Source organism: Sesamum indicum, linkage group LG1 (assembly GCF_026168435.1).
Source record: "Sesamum indicum cultivar Baizhima isolate 11 linkage group LG1, ASM2616843v1, whole genome shotgun sequence".
Classification (NCBI taxonomy): domain Eukaryota; kingdom Viridiplantae; phylum Streptophyta; class Magnoliopsida; order Lamiales; family Pedaliaceae; genus Sesamum; species Sesamum indicum.
The window spans coordinates 11,368,996-11,391,025 of record NC_142657.1 but is presented as its reverse complement, the minus strand read 5'-3'; the positions used below and the strand labels follow the sequence as shown (position 1 = coordinate 11,391,025).

The window sequence follows — 22,030 nt, the reverse complement described above, 5'->3', positions numbered from 1 at the left end:
ACGATTGTAGATGGTTATGAATGTGCTGCATTAGCATTACTGCTTTACTATTGTAGTGTTGCATTGAGATTTAAGGGAAGTAAACTTCATTCTAAATCTTAAGAAACCAGTGGTCAGTCTTCAAACATGACGGCGTTGCAACAACTAAACAAGAACACACCTCATACTTATAATTTCTAGCTAATTGTACTTAAATGGTAAAAGGGAATAGTTATTGCTTTAATTGTTCCTGATTGAAGTGTGTTTTAATCTTTTCCTTATAATCTATTTCTGTTAGGAATATTTTTCCTTATAATCTATTTCTGTTAGGAATATTGAAGGATCTTGGTGCTTAGCTTGAAGGCAAATCACACAGCGTTAGCATGTACCAAAAAGGGATTGCTATGCAGCTATTCGTTTAATCTTTTTTACTATTAGTTGGGAATTATTTGGATTTGGGAGAAAATACATTTGCATTGTGCCTAAGTTGTGAACTTAGTAACAGGCTAGTGAAAAGATTCTAAAAAGTTCACATAGTAGTTTAGTTTCATCTAGTTTTTTGTGCATGCTTTAGTGATTAGAAAATTATGGTTAGATCCTCTAAGACATAAGCCCTGCTCTAGGCTAAGATTGAAAATTAAATGTGGATAGTAATTCGATACCATTCTTATTCATAAATTCTTACTTGATTTCCTCGTAATACTCATTTGATGTGAGTTAAGGTGTTCTTCGATAAAGTTTAGAAATCTTATTTTAAACTAGTGCATATTGTTAATTTGTTTTTACTGCATTAGCCATTTGAATTTCACTAATTTAGAAATTTTTTTATTTATTTTGAAGAATTTGTTTACTTATCATGTATATTTTCATATTCTCTACTGGATTTTTATTGCGTATGTGACATTAGATAGAGCTTGTACCTTCTTTTTTTGGGATATTACATGTAATGGTTAGTATTAATATATTGTACTATCACTTTTGTTTTTCTATTTGTAGTATTGATTTCTATTACATCAAAAATATATTTGGATTGACTAGTATTCTGTTTATTGCATTTTCAGCCTACTGTGACCAAGTCATTACACTCTTGAGTCTCGATCAATTTTAAGGAGGAGTGAAACTTAATAGTGATTATCCTAGGATTTAAGTAAAGAGTGCAAGTTCTTGGACTATGGTTTATCAAACATTTCTATGCTTGAATTTGGTATAGTACTTGTGAACACGAAGAGTTGTATTTCTTTTTGGTAGACGATGATAGTATTTCTTCACTTTCATTTTAAGTATATTAATTGGTTTTCTTATTTTTTTAAGATTCTATAGGAACATCTGATGCGTGTTGCTTTTGTTATTAGGTGTGGTATCTTATTTTATTCTAGCTTTAATTTGTTGTAAATTAGGAATTTATTCAAAATGAGTTTTGTCTTCAACAACAAAATTAGAGATGGATTCAAAGTCGGAACAGAGATGAAATAAAGAATAATGCAAAACAACCTTGGATAATATTAAAGACGGATTTTGAGACACATGTAAGATGGACTTAAAGACGGATTTGGCTAAAATTGTTTGATAATTGAGACAGACTTTAAGATGGATTACTTTCTGTCTTAAAGTTCAGTGACAGATTCAGCAACGGAATTAGTCATGCGACCTTCAGCAGTTTTTTTAATGGAAACTTTCCATCTCTAATGCTATTAGCAACGAAAATATAGGTTTCAGAGACGGAAAATCCGTCTCTAAAATCCTGTTTTCTTGTAGTGAATGAAAATTGTAAAGATAAGGGAGACAAATACAATCTTCTTTTAATATATATATATATATATATACATCCTATACACTAAAGTTAGTAAAACAAAATAAAAATAAGGATGAAAAAGGGGAATGAGGTGGTGGAATAAAGACAAAAAAGGAGTAATCACCTCCTTACATCCTTATCAACATATATCTAATATTATATATATACATATATACACCTACTAACTTATACATTACGCATATATATACATATATAATAGGTATACTAAAATAGTGTAGAAACACACAAAAAAAAAAGAGAAATAGAGAGGCGGTTTGGAGAGAGAGGGAGAGAGAGAGAGGGAGACGAGAAGAGAAGAGAATAGGGAGAGCTTGAAAGTTCCTCAATTACCATCAACACTAAAGAAATTTCTACAACTAATTTGAACACGAGAACAACGTTCAAGACTGAACAAATCATTCCACGATTTAAATAGTTGGGAAAGTGATGTAAGATAGTTAATTAGATCTATATATATGTATGTACTTGTTTATCTGTAAATTTGATCAAGAATTGACATTTGTTTAATTCGTTTATATGGTTGTCTTGTTAAATGGTTGTTATATGTTATGTTTATGGTTAAGTGTAATACATGGTGAATAATTGTGATATACTTCGATTTGGTTGTTGAATAAAGATGAATGATGGTTTGTTGTGAATGATTGTGACACGTTTCTATTCGATGATTGACTAGGTTTAAATTATGAAGTTGCCAATGTGCAGATAATAAGTTGATGTGATTGAGGACGAGTTGTGAGCTATCATGATGATGTGATATGTAATAACATACTGCTGGGTACCATGGCGCAAAGGGTACCGAAATATTTCGGATAGCGGGAAATATCTTATACTAACGGCTACACACTGGGTGGTGTAAAGGTGCCAGGTTCGGTGTGATATCCTATACTAAGATTGCTACACACTTGGCCAGTTTGAGGATATCACATACGATGGGTACTCAGTGCCGACGATTATATGATATTGATTGAAATGAGGAGAGCCAGCAAAACCATTGAATATACTGCAGCTAGGCTAAGGGGGGCCTTAAGAAAATTCCACTATACTTGAGAAAATTTAACTATAATGACATGTGTATTATGTTGTAGATGGTGCTTAACTTTGGTATCGATTTTGCATGATTGGTATTATTACTTCATGATTCCATAGAAACTGTGTAACAAATATCGATTGATTGGTGTTGAACGAAATTGAACTTTTGTTGTACATGCACATATGTGTGTACATAAATATATAGGTTAATTAACTATGCTTATTGAGTTGGCAACTCATCCTTTGTCACGTACTTTTTCAAGAGATAAATTGCAATGACTCATCTAACTAAAACGTAAGCCATTGTCAGTTTTATTAGGTGGGTCAGCAGCATCGTCTTGAATAGGAACCTCTAACTACTTATTTACAAGAATATTTAATTGTGACTAAATTGGTATCTTAAATTTTGTAATGGCTAGAAACTCCACTTTTTTCCTTTTCACATGTTATAGTGAAGAATATTAAACCAAGATTTTGATGAAGTATTTAATTGCTTTAGGTGTATATAAAATATTAATTATATCAGTTATCTTAGCGGGATAAATACGGGTTTGTATGAATTGAATGTGCCTATGGTGGGGGTGTCGCATTTTTACTATTTTTATAAAGTAATTGGGTACACAACTTTACTCTTTCTTTTTTTTAGAAAAAGAAATGCACTTTCTTGGTAATTGTATATACAACTTGTCCAAAAAATCTACTCAAGAACAATCATGCCAATGAAGAAAAATTCAATCAACAAGAATTAAACATGATAAGCTGCAAAAATATAATATTTTCTATCCAATCACTTTTCAAAAATGCTGCAAAAAAAAAATGCCATTGTGGTGTAGATGCCCATCAATAGGGGTTTTCATGTGCAGGGGAAGTGGTTGCATAAATAATCCTTCAGAATCCTAGCATTAAACAAACACATCTGCCTTGATAAGACATGATTGGAGATTTGAAAGGGTTTTGTGAAACGAAGCGTTCTCAAATTCAATTGCTTATATTAATACGACTTTATGCGTCTGCCATTTTACCTTGTTTATACAACTTCCTTTTCACCTTCTCTCTAAAGCCCGTACTAATAAAGAATCCTACATCTTACCTCCCAAAAAAAAGAGCAAAATCGAAATCCACCACCACCTCCTGCCTTACCCCGTCTTCAACGGCGGTATTTCTATACATATTGTTGGTCGAGAAAGCATGATTATGCTTTTATGCAAACTTTGTATTACCAAGCTCGTCGTAATCACAAGAAAGTCTCCCGTACCCCAAACATGCACTCACTTATGTATGCTCGAGACATTGTCAATAATAGATTTGGTTGAAAGTTTCACTACAACGTATCAAGAATGGGCTAGAATGTTTTCGCTTGCGATATACTACCTTCCAGCTCATTGTCCGAACTCCGGGCTTCTGGTGGGACTCCGAGGCGAAGGTCGTTCATGCCTCCGACGAGGATTATGAACACATTTGCAACGTTAAGCTCTTCATCCGCTTCAATAATGATTTGTCATTTTAATTTCCAGTCGTATTTTTCTTAGCAAATATAATGCATGACATTATAACTAACTTTATTCTCATTCTTTAGGAGATTGATTTCGCTTATGCTTATTAGTTTGAAGGAGAACCAGTCTGGATAGAGCTAACAGCAATATTCGAACCAACTAGAGGAACGAGTGGCAAATTACGTCACAGTTCTCAGTGATGATGAGGGATTGACTGGTAGCATTATGGATGTTTGAGGCTTATTGCAAGATGTGATGTGTTTGTTTCCTGTCTTGGATATTTTGTCATGAAAATTATCTTATGATATTATAATATTTTGCATTCCATTCAGGTTTACGGAAAAACTTGTTATTTGAACATGTCGTTTGTGTATTTTATCTTAGCCGGGTATATTTGGACCAAGTATTAGGTATTGTATCATTTAGGCCACTATTTGAGTTAATATCAAACTTAAAATTTGTTAATAGTAGTGTTTGTTGTGTTTTGTCAGGTCCATCAGGACCTGTAAACCAAGATATGTTAAGTATGTTTATTCCAATTTACTAGAAATACTATGAAATGATGTAAATGTTTGCTTATATAATGTAGTGTCTATTACCATCCATTCATGTCCTCTATGGTCGATTTATATTTACTTGCAACAATGAATTTGATTCTTGCTTATTTTCAATATCTTATAAGAATTTCTAGATGAATTATTACATGATAACAATTGTTGCTAAATATAATTTTAACTAATTATCTTCGATCAATTATATACTAGAATATATTTTTTAACTATAACACGTTCATATCTCATCTCTTACATAAATCATCAATTTCAAATAATAAAGCGGCTAAATAAGTAAATAAAATGAATGGATAATTTTTTATTTATACAAGTGAACTAATCCAAGTCGATTCTAAAAACTTTTCCAACTGCCTCATACACGGCTGATCGTTTCTCCACTTCATCGAAATCCACAAGAGATTTCTTATTTAACTCACCAAGTTGTTCATTCACAGACTCGCAGAATGTGGTCATGGCATTAGCCAAACCATCATCTTGCACAATAGCATATGCCTACGTTTTTTCATGGAGCTAGTACTCTTTTTATTTATCATGGTTGTATTAATGTTTGAATCAAAGTTTACCTAATCATCCCCTGCAACACCATTATTATTTCCAACATAGCCAACATCAGGGCACCATTCAGCCGTAGGGACATAGCAGTCCTACCCTTCATTCTCTACGATAGTATCGAAAAGATTGGATGTTTCATTCACATCAATGGTTACCATGTCAGTAGCTCGATCTTAATCAAAAATCTCATGCCATGTTAAATAAAAGGGCCATGACTTGTACTGTATTGTCCTTACAATTGGATCAATCTGTTATAAAGATTAATATAGAATGTTAGGTTTTAATATGCCCTTACATTAATTGATAATATCATTGCTAACAATACCACAAAAAAATGCCTTGCAATAATCATCCCAAATATCTTGAGAGTCAATTGTTACCATGCATCTATTATCATACCATCCCAAACCACTCTTCTTGATCATGTCAGACAAGATTCCATAATATTTCTTCTAAATATGTATCTTTGAGTTGATGTGTGGTTTGGTCAAAAAATCTATGTTTGGAAAATGCTTGCACATTAGGGGCTCCAACTGCGCCAAATACCCAGAGCGGAACTCATTTTCAGACTTCCAACCGATAGTGATAATGGTATGCGATGCATTCACGAGGACTTCTTCTTCACATTGGGTCCACGTTCGCCTAGTGTTATCCTCTTTTAACTTGCCCCTGCATCCGGGCGATTGTTAGTCTGTTCCACATTGTACAGATGCATTTGTGCAAGAAAAGAATAATGTAAGAACTTTATTATTTTAGACATCTAGTTACATTGTTTTTCAGTCATGCAAGACAGGTAGAATATAAATTGGGTTTATAAAAATAGGGTAAACTCAAATACGTTTATAAATAAATTGTCCAAAGTGACTGTGCGGATAAATCATTGTTAGAAACATAATAAAATAGCATAATACACTATAATAGAGTGTTTGAAGGCTATGATATTACCACGACATAACAACATTATAATCCAATAAAAAGATTCATCAATGTTGTAACCACTCAGTGTACATATTAGTAGACAATTCATCACGTCAAAAAGTCCATGCAAGAGTCGTATCTATTGTAACACAAACTCCACTCCAGGATCTAGTGTGTTATCAAGTGCGTTCTGGATAGTTCAAGTTTTAGTGGATCATTGACCATCTCCATTCAAACAAAATCATGGAACAGATAGTATGCAATAATAATACGATTTTCCGCTTTGATAGGGTAGTACAATGGGCTTTTTTTTAATTAGCATTATAGGTAAATGCATTTATTATGATAAAATAATTGTAATAATAGCATAATTTGTTATAAAATATTAATATGATCATACAGATGATTAGCTTTATACTAAATATTGCAAAAATCACCCCAACCTAATTAGGTCTCAGTTATTGAGTTAAGCTTAGACAATACTTTTTAAACACGAACAACAATTAAATTTGGCCAAAAGAATTAATTAAACTGGCCCAACCCCACTTACATTCCTAGTTCCCTCCATCCTATGGAATTCTTTTCAATCATCTGCGCTTCTTTTCAGTATATAACACCCTCACCCCCACCCCCAAGAGTTAGACAACAGCAGGGATGGCGAACAATCAAACGCCAAGGACGACCGCGTTGTAGACCACATGTTGAACAACGGTACCCACAACACTTATGACTTCTTCTTCTTCGGCGACTCCATCCTCACAATCGTCACCCACGACCCCAATGTCGCCACCCGATGGATCGCTGAATTCGAGTCCATCCAAATGTTTGCTCCATCATGTTCCGGGCCAGATTGTGTTTCAAATTAAACAGCTCACCTGGAGATTGGAATCCACCAATACCTCATTCTCATTCCTTCAAATGATACCTAACGCCCTGATATAGTGTAAGAAAACATTTCACGTTACAGTATCCATTATCGTAAAGATAGTAATTACCTAAAAAACAACATAAGAAGCAAATAAAATAAAAATCATAAAAAATTATTTTATTTAATTTGATATGAAATGTACAAAAATTATGTGAATGATGGTGATATATCTGCTGGCACTTTTAAACCAATAGGTCGGTGTATAACTCATGCAAAACACGACTATCGGCAGCACTACCTTCCCACTCACTCAAAATGTATATAAATTTGTCTTTCATATTATATACATCAAGCACATTAACAGAAACTTGCCACTTTTAATTTCTACAACGTCCCTTATCCTAGTCGAGAACACAAACCTCAGTATATGTTCCGTCTAGAGCACCCAAACATCCCTGTTATTCAAATCAATAAATTAAGATTCAATGACTAATGGTTAACTCGACATAGTGCTGATTGTAATTGAATACAATTCTAAAATAGGTTTTATGTAAAAAAAAAAAATAATACCTTAAACCATCACCATCGTGAATCTTGGCAATCGTTGCCAACTAGAATTGGTCGTGCCAACAATATCGAATTTAAGCGTAGAACAGCCTTCAAAACTTAGTTAACATGCTTACTTATCATGCAGTCGCTACGTGTAAAGTCATGATTCATGACGCAATTTTTCTTATGGTGGGCAATTAAACTCAAGAATATTGCAACTTGTTCAATTACTGAAATGTGTTTGGTTGTTTGTAGACCACCAAAAGCATTCTAACAGTTGACATAGATGCCCAAATGCATTTCAAGACATGAGTAGATTATAACACGTTTCACATAATTAATATCAATTATTTGGCTTAGATATTTCACCTGATCGGGTATCCTATAATGCATTTTGTAACGACATGGACCAATGGAATTGGCCCCCAGACATTTATTTTTGCGACGACCTTGAATATTGCAAAATAAGTACAAACCAAATATTATTTCAATTATAATCAGTTGGATAGTCACGAATATCTTTACACGTTGAGCTATATTCATCTATAGAGAAGAACAACATCAAGAGCAATTCACCACTGAGTTGTCTACACAAGCAATTATGTCGAAAATTTCATACATAACTAGCATTTATCCTGGATTCAGCACATTTTTAATATTTTTAATTAACATAAAGGGCATACATATATGGATGTAAAAGAGTATAAAATATAGCAATACGAAACGATTAAAGTCACAACTTTTACCTTTCCAATTTAGCAGTAACAAATTGCGTAATTGCTAATTACCTAACAATTAAAATAAAAACTTTTTTCAAGTCTGAAAATACAATACAAGATTTTTAATCTAAATTACGGGAACTAAGCTAATGCGTAAAATTACCCACTAGACAACAAACAAACCCAACAGGCAATGTAAAATAAGTATTTTAAAAATTCATGCCTAATTTTACAACTCTAAAAATTAGTATGGGGTTGCATCTTCAACAACTAAACAAATCAATGATAAATAATAATCTATACCTCAAAGTAGATAAAGCAATTAATTGAACTTGAGGTTTCTTGAGGCAGATCGTAGACAATCAAGCAACCTAGGTATCCTTCATAATTCTTAGAAATCTAGTACTCTCGCAACTCTCCTGAAAATGTGGAGAAAATGGTTGATGTATTACAAAATGTAAGAAAGAAAGAAGCAAAAAATCAAACTATATTTTTATAGATAAATAAACTACATGAACAATATTCGAACTAAAAAAAATATGAGCCATGGGAGAAGAGGAAAACCGCTAGGAAGAAGGGGCGTTGCTCAAGGGTCAAGAGGGAGTGAAGATGCTGAAATCACATAGAAGAAAGTTTAACTTTTCATAAAGTTTCTGACATTGTATCATTTCATGGCTCAAGATGCACAGTGGGCAGGGCTGGGCTAATCAACCCAAGACCAAAACCAATAAAAAGTTGAGCTGGTTTGATCCAGGTCTGCTTGGGATCAGACTAGTCTTCGATCGATCCTAGAAATCAATATTTGGGACCAGCCCAGCCAACCCCAATAGCCTAGGACCACTTGGTCCTAGACAGGGGCTGGGCCTGTTGGTTCTTTTTTCTTTTTAAATATTGGTTCTACCCCAATATTCTTAAGTATTATTTTTCCATACATAAATTTTTGTGTGATTTAATTTATTATTCATTTATTTTATAAAAAAATTATAAATTTAAATAATTATTTATAAGAAGACCTCAATATAATTTAAAAAATAATAATAAAACAAGTACATTCGTATCTGATGTTCGCCTGGTCCAGGCCTCAACTCGGGCCAATCCATGGACTGAACATAAGTTTAAAAATGAATTCAATTGGGACCCACTTAGAGGCTCAGGACTGCTCCAAGATCAGCCATAAATAATAATAGACTGGTATTGGACTGAGTCTTTTCAGACTGAATCATGCAGATTTGAGCTCACCTAATCCACTTTGTACCATGAATCATGACTAATCGTTCAAATTAGAGGTGGGCTTGATCCAAAGAAATCCAATCTGGGAAGACTTGCGTACATTTACTATATTACCCCTACCTTACCCACTCTGCTCCAGCCGGACAACAACCAAAAGTACAAGCTCAGCGAAAGGCCATCTAGCGCCCTTACTCTGCCCGTCATTGATGCTCGTGGTGTAGAAACAAGACAGAGAGAGATAGAGAGAGAGCGAAGAAAATGACTCTGAAAGTGTATGCAGATCGAATGTCCCAACCGTCGCGCGCAGTTATCATTTTCTGCAAGTAATTTCTCTTACTACTCACTTTTCATCTTCTTTAACAAATGAAATCTTGATTTCCTTCAAATTATGTTGCTGGGCAAGTTGCAAGTACATCTGCAGATGGAAAAGAATTATAATTTGATGTGGGTTATTTTTAAGATTGAATGGGATAGACTTTGAAGAAGTGAGAGTCGATCTTTCCAAACGCCAGCATTTAACTCCTGAATTTCGAGGTATATATTATCTTGTACTACTCAGTTACCTGCAGTAATTTCAACTTATAAATCCTTCTCCTTTTTTGGTTTTTCAATTTCGTGCAGAAATCAATCCCATGAAGAAACTGCCTGCTATAGTGGATGGAAGGTTTAAGCTTTTTGAGAGGTATCCTCATATTCTAGACCCCAATTTTAATTTGTTCTGGGGTTATTTGATTGTTTGGGAGGTTAATAAATATTTGTATGTTGCATGAGAAAATGAAATTTTATTGGAGTTCTAACTGTCTAATTTCATGCTAGGGACATTTGTCTGAAAATATGCTCGAGTAGAGAGTATTTGAAACATTTTGATCCTATGCTGCCATAAGGAGTGCAGAGTTTTCTTTGTGTGTGTTAGATTAGAATCATTTGAACTGGATTGTGTGTATATAAAGTGTGCAACATTGCCTTACAGTGTAGTTATGGCTTGGAACTCATCTACGTATGCTTTCTTCACGCGACCTTTTTAAGAGGTCATGACCAGATATCAGTATTCAACCTATTTCACCTTTTTTATGGAATGTTTTGCAGTCATGCGATTCTGATCTACTTGGCTTGTGTTTTTCCTGGAGTTGCTGATCATTGGTGAGTTCCGTTGGATTATTCTATAAGTCTCCAATAGAAGGTTTCCTGCCTGAATAATATGGCATCTAGAGCTCTAGAGTTGAAATTTGAAATATGAGTTTATTTAGACTTATATTTTCCGTGGCTCAGTTTTGAAGGCTCTGTTCTTATGTCTCTCGATAAAATACAGTCATTGTGATAAACGGACCATATATATTCATGTGTGTTATCAATTGCTAATTTTATAGAAATATTCGTAGCTGGTAATTTGCTAGTATTGTTTGGCCTTATTCACGATAAATACGTTAGCTACCCGTGAGTAATGTTTGGAAATGATTATACATGTGTGCTGTTTTATGGAATACATTAGTCTAACTGAACTGACTGCTTTATTCTTGATATGGATATTAGACAATTACTGAACCCCGATTACTCAAAGTGTCCTTGTTTTTCTGTGAATGGATCAATAAAATGGTCTCCTCTGTATAAAATGTTTTTTAATTCAAGATACTCGAAAAATTCTTATTATCTCTCAGAAATTCTATATCACAGTTCATATTCTGCAGCCTAATTGTTTTTGCTTCTAGGTATCCAGCTGACCTTTTCAAAAGAGCAAAAATTCACTCGGTGTTGGATTGGCATCACTCAAACTTACGTCGTGGTGCAGGTGTTCATTTGATCAGTACTTTTTTTTGGATTGGGTAATATCTAAGTTGATCTGTATTTTCGTTATTTTCCATGCATAATAATGGTGTAAGACCTTTTAGTTAAGTGGCTCGCAGAAATATCGGGATGAAACTCATATTAAATCATATAATATTATCCCATTCAGGGAACAAAAATTAATATAGATTGTTAATTAACTGTTTACATGGCATTTCTGGTTGTTATCATTCAGAGATAAAACTTTTTTGGTGTCCCAAGGCTCTGTACTCCTAGAAATCTGAATAATCTTTTACACAAGAAAAAGATGACATTTTGGTTCATGTTCCTTGTGTATATCTGATGGGGCTTTGGCTTTTTACATATTCCTTTGTTTCCACTTCCAGCTACATATGTATTCAATTCCGCTCTTGCACCTGCACTTGGGATGCCTTTGAACCCAGAAGTGGCAGCTGAAGGCGAGAAACTCCTTTCAGCCTCTCTTGCAAAGATTGAATCTGTCTGGCTCAAGGGAAAGGGACGCTTTTTGCTGGGAAGCTTACAACCTTCTATTGCGGATCTTAGTTTGGTGTGTGAGATCATGCAGCTTGAGGTAAAGATATATGTTGCTTATTCTTTCTATATGATCAAGGAAATAAGTTATTGCGGAATGACAGTCGAGCAGGGTATTCATTGTCCTTGATAAGTTGGCTTCACAAGGTGTTCTTGCTGTTCAATAATCTCTATGAGGTGCTCTTACCATATCCAACTCCCGACTATCTACTTTCTCGGAATGGGGTGCTTAATGTCGACATCCCTGATCAAGAAAACCCTTACGTCCTCTTATATTGTTAACTGATGATAGAATTGCTACTCTTACTTTCTTGAAGAATACTTTGTTTTATCCTGTTCTGTTTCTTATACTTTAATACAGGTTGTAGATGAGAAGGATCGTGAAAGAATATTAGGTCCCCACCAAAGAGTTTTGAAATGGATTGATGATACAAAGAATGCAACACAACCATATTTTGATGAAGTGCATTCAATCCTTTCCAAAGTTAAAGAGAAACTGAAGAAGCTGCAAGCTGAACGAGGAGTAAGTGCAAATGAGTCTATAGGAAGAACTACTTTGCACTCTAAAATGTGAATGCACCCTGGCAAAAAATGGCTGTAATATCAAAGTGGTTAAGTAGCTGCTCTTTATGTTGTCTGTTAGCTGAATCCAAGAGTAAAGACGGATCATCTTGCGTGTATAAATACCCTGCTGATAGTTTTGTTGTCGTATATGAATTCAATAAAAGATCCTTTCTGCAAATTTTTCATAACTATTACACTCATGAGGAAATTCTACCGTTCTTGTCCTGAATGATTTTGTTGATTAGTTATGCATTTATGATGAGAAATTTCAGAGTCTATCATTTCTGTCCGTTAACAATTAGATTAGTGTTCCGGCTTAAGGATTGTACACATTCAGGCATGCTGTTCTTGCTCAAGGCCCCGACAGTCTCAGTTTCCCACTGGAAATCTATATCTTTAGGCGTACAGCCTCAAGCTTCCTTTTATTGTTAACCTCAGGAGCTTCGTGAAGCCCATGTTAGGAAAATCACTGATTGGATCGACTAAATTAACAAGCAACCACCTCCAGGAAAGAAACTGGAAATGATTAATCAGCATTAACAGCTCCACAAATAACTGGTCCATGCTAGTATCAGGCTCTAATTGACAATTAGCAAGCAGAACTTGCTCCAGCCTGAGTTCACCAGGATCCCTAATTTCAATTTAGCAGCTTGGGCACGGTCACAAAGAAAACATAACTGAGGAAGTGCTAACACAAAACAATGACTAATAAGTTGGAAAACCAGAAATTTCACAAATATTACAGTAGATACTACTACAAGAGAATTGATGGTTAACGATTCATCAAGGCCAAGTAAAGAATCCCAAAATAAAGACTATCCAAACATACACACAAGCACCATGTAGAAGTATTGAATGTCGCGCAGAGATTGATCTAGTGTTCGCTCACGCCTCCTCTTCTTGATACTCTTCATCGTCTTCATATTCCTCATCAGCAGTGGCATCTTGATACTGCTGGTACTCTGCAACTAAATCGTTCATGTTGCTTTCAGCTTCTGTGAACTCCATTTCATCCATACCCTCTCCAGTGTACCAATGCAAGAAAGCCTTCCTCCGGAACATGGCAGTGAATTGCTCACTGACCCTTCTAAACATCTCTTGGATTGATGTCGAGTTACCAATAAAGGTCGAAGCCATTTTCAGGCCAGTGGGTGGGATATCACAGACTGTAGATTTCACATTGTTTGGGATCCACTCAACAAAGTATGATGAGTTCTTATTCTGGACGTTGATCATCTGCTCGTCCACCTCCTTGGTGCTCATCTTTCCACGGAAAACAGCTGATGCGGTGAGGTACCGTCCATGACGAGGATCAGCAGCGCACATCATGTTCTTAGCATCCCACATTTGCTGGGTGAGTTCAGGGACAGTGAGAGCACGATATTGTTGTGATCCACGAGAAGTAAGTGGGGCAAAGCCAACCATGAAGAAATGAAGTCGTGGAAATGGTATAAGATTGACTGCCAACTTTCGAAGGTCGGAGTTGAGTTGCCCAGGGAAGCGAAGGCAGCAAGTGACACCACTCATGGTGGCCGATATCAAATGATTCAGGTCTCCAACTAAAGCGCAAAAGAAGGATAAATAAATAAAATTATTAGAAGTAACAAGTAAAACATCATTCTCAAAGGAACAGCATTAACATCTACACAAGAATTGGTAGGATGTGACAGAGAACAGAATGGTAAATGCTGCACTGGCAAAAAGAGAAAACACTCCGTAAAGCAACAGATAGTAGGTGCTGGATATGTTTTACATACACTCCTAGAAGCAAAAGTTTGAAAAACTATGGCATGTCCATAGAAATGAAGCACACATAATTTCTTCAACAATCAAAGTTTCTCATTGTCAATTAGAAAAGTCTTTTATTAAATAAAAGTCGGCTTAGAACAGTCCTGGACACTAAATCCATTATAGCAAAGATTAAACCACAAACTCAGTACCACAGAACGTATGAGGAATACAATTTCAAGCATGCCAGTGACAACTGCAATTAGTAAGTGACAGTGTCACAGTGCTGGGACAATTTTAAATATGTAAGTAGTCATTTTATTCAGGATATGTAAATAGTCATTTTATTCAGGATAATCATATAAACTTTTTTGTCTCCCCCCCATTCCCCACCCCCCTTTTAATTATTAATTTCTATGAAGATGAGAGAACAATGCCAAAAGCACACTATTCAAGTGACAGTATAGATTGTCATAAACTTCATAGAGCAATATAATAAAGAGAAAACCTGAGACTTACAACTGGGAGTTGTGAGCTTGAGTGTTCTGAAACAGATGTCATAAAGAGCCTCATTGTCAAGGACCATACACTCATCAGCATTCTCAACAAGCTGGTGTACTGAAAGTGTCGCATTGTAGGGCTCCACCACGGTGTCAGACACCTTTGGAGATGGGAAAACAGAGAATGTCAACATCATTCGATCAGGGTATTCCTCCCTTATCTTCGATATCAGCAGGGTTCCCATCCCAGATCCTGTGCCACCTCCCAAAGAGTGACATACTTGAAATCCTGGAGAACACAAGAGATAATCTCATCAGTGAAACCAACAAAGAGATCTAAAGTTCAAGAATTATGTCAATGATCCATATAAAAGATGCAAAGTAATTTTAACAAAATTAGTTATAGGCTAATCACAGCTGGTATGAATAAATTCAGAAAAAAGAACCATCACAATTCACAAAGCTTCAAGTAACTAGTCATATATCACTATGCTTAGCAAAGCAAACCTTGCACAGGCAACAGATCAACAGAAAACAAGCATACATATGACACTCCATAGGAGATAAGAAAAATGGGATAAGTAGCATGCTTAACGAACATAACAAGGAAGATAGTATACCACCAATTATATATACAGTAAAAGAAGAGTCCATGAAACCTTTAAAATGTCAAATAACTTAAAACATACATCGTAATTCCAATCTAACGCAAATTCATTATTGTAGCATTTGGTTCATAAAATCAAATAATGTAAATTCATTTTAAGTGGAGCTTCTCCTAGATGCTCCAGACCACCCAAAAAACACAACCCTGATTCGAAAAGAGGGGCGTCTAAGTCTGCCATAAGAGATTATATACAGGGACCCCCAAGCACCAAAAAGGTCACAGCAAATGCAGCAGACAGAAAGCACAAACACAATTAAGATAAAAGGTTAAATTAACAAAGCTGGCAGTTTAATTACACGTATTATTGCAAAACACCACATAGACATGAACGGATCAATCCAAGAAAGCACGCCAAAGTGTAGTAACACAGAACAGGCGAAGGGCAAAATGGTAATATTCACCCTGGAGACAGTCGCAGTTCTCAGCTTCCTTCCTAACTACATCAAGCACAGAGTCAATGAGCTCAGCTCCCTCCGTATAATGACCCTTAGCCCAGTTATTTCCAGCCCCGGACTGCCCGAAGACGAAGTTGTCGGGGCGAAAGATCTGACCGAAGGGCCCGGACCGTACGCTGTCCATGGTCCCCGGCTCGAGGTCCATGAGGACTGCTCGGGGAACAAATCGGCCACAGCTGGCTTCATTATAGTAGACGTTGACGCGCTCGAGCTGGAGATCGGAGTCGCCTTGGTAGCGGCCGGTGGAGTCGATGCCGTGCTCGGTGCAGACTACTTCCCAGAACTTGGCTCCGATCTGGTTGCCGCACTGGCCTCCCTGAATATGGAGGATTTCACGCATTGTCCCAGATGTGTGTGTGTGTGTGGTGTTTGTATGAGAGAGGGGGGGGGGGTAAGGTTTTTGGTTTTGTGTTTGGGGGAAGTGAAGAGTGAGAATGGAGAAGGGAAAGGGTAAGAGGGAGAGATATATGGGGGAGGGAAAAAGGGAAAATTTTGAATTTGGGTTGTAATTACCTGCAACAGTCACTGGCTTCTACGTTTGCGACTGGATATGTGACCAATGATGTATGGAAGAGACATTACAAAAGTTTATGAAGTTGGAACTTTCTCTTTTTTTTTTTTTTCCGCTAAATATAAATTTCATTAAGCAAACGAAGTATAGAGGTACTATACAATATATTTCAAAGCTAGGCATCCCCCTCAACAAGTCAGAGATACGCCGTAAACGATAAACTTACATGAGCTAATAGAATAGAGTAGGGGTGGCAGTGAGTCGAGCTCGACTATTTTTGTCTCGAGCTCGAGCTCAAGCTTATTTTTTTTTTATTTTTTGTTTATTATTTTTTTTTTATTATTATTATATTAAATTATACAAATCATCATTTTTTTTACATAAATCTATAAGTAATAAAATAGATTGTATAATGCATACTATTTTATTTTTTTTATTAAATAATGAGAATTACCAAATTTTTACATAAATTTATAAGTAAAAAATAGATTGTATAATGCATACTATATTATTATTATTATTATTATTATTATTATTATTAGATTAAATAATGAGAATCACCAATTTTTTATATAAAGTTATAAGTAATAAAATAGATTGTATAATGTAAACTATATTATAAATATACCAAAATATAGTATCAAATTTTAATTTATTATTATAAATATAAACTACTGATTAGTTTAGATATAATATAATTAGTAAAATGTACAAAAAAAATCATACTGAACAGTTTAAAATTATAAAAAAATATCAATTATCTGAAATAATGCAATTGAAATACATAAAAATATTTTATAGTTCAGATTAATATATATTCACAATCTGTAGTAAATTTATATATTTTATAAATGTTAGTATTACATTGATATAACTATCATCTTACATTGTAGAACAACATGGGTTAATCGGACCATTAAAATTCAAATCAGACTGTTAGATATGATCAAACTTGCAGAAAAATATATATGGTAAAGTTTTAGACTTATTGAATATACGGATGTCATGATATCGTACTCGGAACATAAAAATAATAATTCAAGTCAGTGTATCGTAGAACAGGCCATGTGATTTTTAAATCAGACTGTATGATATGATCTAATGGACACGGTCTTATATATATTTAAATTTGGTGTGAATCGGGTGCCCAAATTTTAAGATATCGTAATTGTTGATTAACCTTTTTGATCTCATTGTATATATAATAAATAATAATTAAAATAATTAAAAAAATATTCAACCATCACTATTATTATCATTATCATTATTTTTAGATTAATTCATAGGAATCACTAAATTTTGACATAAATTTATAAATAATAAAATAGATTACATAATGCATAGTATATATCATGATATAAATATAAAACTCAAAAATAGATAAAAAAAAAATCATAAGTGAATTACTTGTCAATTTAAAAATGTATAACCTAATACAAATATATAGTAAAATATAATATAAAATTTATATATGTCATATTAAATAATAATTTTAATTACAAAAAATATTATAATTTACTAAGTTGTTGATTAAATTTATTTTTGTAGAAAGATTAAATGTATAAATAAAAGTACCATAATATGTCATACTATAGGAGCTCGAGCTGGCTCGACTAAATTCAAGCTCAAAATCGAGCCGGCTCGTGAAGAGCCGCCCCAAGAATAGCGTAAGTCAGCACTAAGAATCCTCTATCGTACGTCTCCTATAATGATAGCAGCAAGGCTTGATGCATCACGCTCCTCTCTGTCAAACCGGCGAAGGTAGTTTGTGCCAAATGTGGTAGACAACTGTAGCCACAAGGGTGCAGTAGGACGTAGAGATGGAATCCTCACCTTTTGTTGTTGTCTACAAAACATTCGTTGCCCAATCCCAGTTAGGCCAGTCAAATCTAAGAGTCTGTCGGATCACTCTTAAGCACCTCCGAGAATATCTACAATGGAAAAATAGGTGTATATGTGTTTCCATCGCATCATCATCGCATAAGATGTCAAGCTTTCGAATTTTATTTTTAAAAAACATTATTAATTAATTATATATCAATATTGTAGGATAAATACATTTTTTTGTTCTCAAATATAGTCACTAATGTAAGTTTGCCCCGTTGGCCAATACTAAATCATAAAGACCTTAAATGAATAGTACGAGCCCAAAAATAGTATGCAAATAAAAATCGAGCCAAGGGCAAGGGTTAAGTATGAATTTCATTTGGATTTGAATCTGAAGAAAGGAATTTAAACGTTTTCATTTGAAAAGAATTTGAAATTCATTCATATTCATCAAAATATAGTTCGAAATTAGAATAAAATGATTTGAAATTATCCAAATATATTTTAAAAAAAATTGTTAATAAAAATTTAAAATTCATAAATTCAAATAATTTCATCCAAACGTAATTTTAATTCTAAAATTGGGACACAATTAATGAGGTAATCACTAGACCATCGTAGTGTTGGTGATGATGTGAAATCATCAAATTACACATTGAAATAAACTTGTAATAACAAAGGGCCTAACGTGCACCACATTATTAAGTGGAGGAACAAGAAAAGGAAAAGGAAATGAGGAGGAGGGATTAGCACGTCACTTTGATGACTGACAAAAACTCTGACATGTCACGTGATATGACACCTGAATTTTCTGATGTTCCAAGCTAAGAGATGGAGAGAGAGAGAGAGAGTGTTTATCAACTCAGCTCAAACTTCACCTTCACTCGCAATGCCACCCTTTTTTTTCATTTGGATGAATAGTATTTTAGTTCATGTGATATTATAAACGAGTAAATTATTTTTTTATAAAAAAAATAATAATTTATCTTTTTTATTTAAAGAGGCATATTATTTTATTTTTTAAAAGATATAAGAAGGAAAATTGCTCCTAAGGTAGCGAAATTCCTTGTCGGGTAAGTTCCGACCCATATCAAAGACGTAACGATCTGGGCACTGTCTTGGAGAGAGGCTCGGTGAAATAGATATGTCTGTAAAGATGCGGATTACCTGCACCTAGACAGAAAGACCCTATGAAGCTTGACTGTTCCCTGATATTGGGAATGGGATTGGGTTTGGGCCTTTCCTACGCAGCTTAGGTGGAAGGCGAAGAAGGCCTCTTTATGTGGGGCCCGAGCCATCAGTGAGATACCACTTTGGAAGAGTTTATTTTAAAAAAAAAATGTAGAGAGGTAAATTGCTATTTTTTTCCTCATAAGAAATTAATTTGTTTATTTACAATATCACATGGGTTGCTTGCTTATTTTCTTTTTCATTTTATTTCTTCTCAATGTGATGATGGGAATTGCTCAGCTTTTCACACGAATATTATCCACACAACTCGTATGTGGGTTATTTGACTTTATTTTTAAAAGTCAGTTTTCAGTTTTACGCTATTTCAGTATTTTTAAAGTTTGTTTGTCTAATCTAATTTCATTGAAGAGTCTTGTTTCTACTGAAGGTTTGCAGCCTATGTCGGTTAAAAATACACTTCTCAAACCACTCTTCTAAACCTCGTCATTTTCCACATCTTTCGTTACTAATAGGACATTACATTATGTTGTTATGTCATGTTAGCTTTTTAAAAAACAAAAATAATATTTAGTATATATTCAAAATCAACATTTACAAAATACCTATATAACAAATAAAATTTAAATATATTCTCATTTATCACACCTGTAAACTTAGATTTGGAAGCATACAATCCAAATATATTTTCATATCTGACACAAAAATCAATAAAAATATTGGGATAATAACACTCTCCTCCATGAGGTTTGGTGTAATTACATATAGACCCCATGTGGCTTGAAAAATTATATCTAATGCTCTTGAAATTTGCTTCTGTCTAACAAATAAGTCACTATGTTAGTCAGAATTCATCGAATTTGATGATATTAACAAAAAATTGGATAAACATTCATATTTGTTATTATTGATTTATTGTGGATCGAATAAATCTTTTTATGACCAAATTACCCTTATATATCTTCACATGTTAATGTGTGTGAAAAGGTATATTTTTATTGTTGTAAAGGTAGTTTAGTCACAAAAGATTTGTTTGACCATCAATAAGTCAGTAATAAATCAATCGAAGGTAAATATTAATTTTTATTTGGTTGTTGTTTTTTTTTTTTGTTAATATAAACAAATTCAAAATGAATTTCAGTTAATGGAGTGACCTATTTGTTAGACGATAGCAAATCTCAGGGGTACTATTAATGTAATTTCTTAAACTACATAAGTTTGTATATAATTATATCAAATTTTTAAAGAAGAGAGCATAATTATCCCTAAAATATTTTCATTTAATCGAAAATGCTGAAAACTGTAAATAAAAATGAAAACAAAATCCAACGGACCATTAATGAGCGGAGTTGTTTCAACTTACAAGCTTAAAGAGCTCTTACGGTCTTGCCTATCTGCACTGATCTTGATTATGTTTTGAATAATAATAATATTATGGATAAGGGTGAATAGCAATTTATCCACTTGTGATATTGAAAATAAACACATTACCCCCTTATGAAAAAAAAATATAGCAATTTACCCCCTGTACTTTTTAAAATGAAGCAATTTACCTCCTTATACATGGAGGTAAATTGCTTCATTTTAAAAATCATAGGGGGATAAATTTTTGTATTTTAAAAAATATAGAGAGATAAATCGCTATTTATTTTTTTTTATAAAGGAATAATTTGCTCATTTGCGATATCAAAAGGGATTACTTGCATTTTTCCCTGGAAATTAATACTCCTAATCCATAGTTTCCATGTGGTTGGAGCTAACTTTCATCCATTCATAGCTGTTCCTTTTCTCATTGGCCAAAATTGCTTCTTAGTTCAAACACATATAAAATATTTTATAGGGATAATTACTCCTACACCCCTGAAATATGGTCTATTTATATAAACCATCAATGTCTTTTGAAAAATTACACATACATTCTTCAGAAATATAAAAAATATTACACAAACTATCTATACATTTTATTGTCATTAGTGATTTCTGTAATTATGCAAAAAGTAACGATAGCTTGTCTTAATAGACCAATGGGTGTAAATGCAACCAGTATTGATTAGAGTGACCAATGATATCTTAGCTTAATGGTTAGACTAGAGGTGGTAGATGAGTCGAGCCAGCTCATGACTCATCTCCCCCCTCACGAGCTTCGTGAACCAGCTCGATTTAATACTCGACCCGAGCTCGTGCTTCTAATGAGCTCAAGCTTGAGCTCAAAATGTACTATTCATAAGCTCGTGAGCTTTTTCATTGTTTTTTTATATATTTAACTCCATATTTAATACATATCAACTTTATTTAATCATATGTTATTATTATTAGCCAATATCATATAGTTTTAATTTTTTAGATAATAATACATTATGGTATTTTTATTTATATATTTTATCTCTATTCAAAACAAGTTTAATCAATAATTTAGTAAGTTTTATTATTTTTTATTAAAATTAATATGAGCATACAAAATTTTATGTTAGATTTCAATATTCATTTGTACTCTCTTATACTTTTTTTAAATTAACAAGTCCTAATAATTAATT

General features: G+C 33.9%; 2 protein-coding genes across 3 annotated transcripts; one reads left to right on the top strand and one right to left on the bottom strand.

Moving 5' to 3' along the window:
- Positions 1-9,804: 9,804 nt before the first annotated feature.
- GSTT1 (glutathione S-transferase THETA 1) lies at positions 9,805-12,798 on the top strand. 2 transcript variants are annotated; one of them, XM_088878314.1, is made up of 7 exons: positions 9,805-10,045; positions 10,183-10,256; positions 10,344-10,404; positions 10,809-10,862; positions 11,408-11,508; positions 11,891-12,096; positions 12,418-12,798. In XM_088878314.1, the coding sequence occupies exons 1-7, from the start codon at positions 9,981-9,983 to the stop codon at positions 12,628-12,630; spliced, it is 774 nt and encodes a 257-aa protein (XP_088734440.1). In that variant the 5' UTR covers positions 9,805-9,980; the 3' UTR covers positions 12,631-12,798. The 2 variants fall into 2 exon arrangements, with proteins under 2 accessions (XP_088734440.1, XP_011072471.1); XM_011074169.3 differs by having other exon boundaries at positions 9,814-10,045; positions 11,429-11,508.
- A 500-nt stretch (positions 12,799-13,298) lies between these two features.
- On the bottom strand, positions 13,299-16,416 carry LOC105157707 (tubulin beta-2 chain). The gene is made up of 3 exons (XM_011074158.3): positions 15,917-16,416; positions 14,868-15,137; positions 13,299-14,179 (listed from the first exon to the last, which is right to left on the bottom strand). Exons 1-3 carry the CDS (start codon positions 16,308-16,310, stop codon positions 13,506-13,508), a joined length of 1,338 nt encoding a protein of 445 aa, XP_011072460.1. The 5' UTR covers positions 16,311-16,416; the 3' UTR covers positions 13,299-13,505.
- Positions 16,417-22,030: the final 5,614 nt, after the last annotated feature.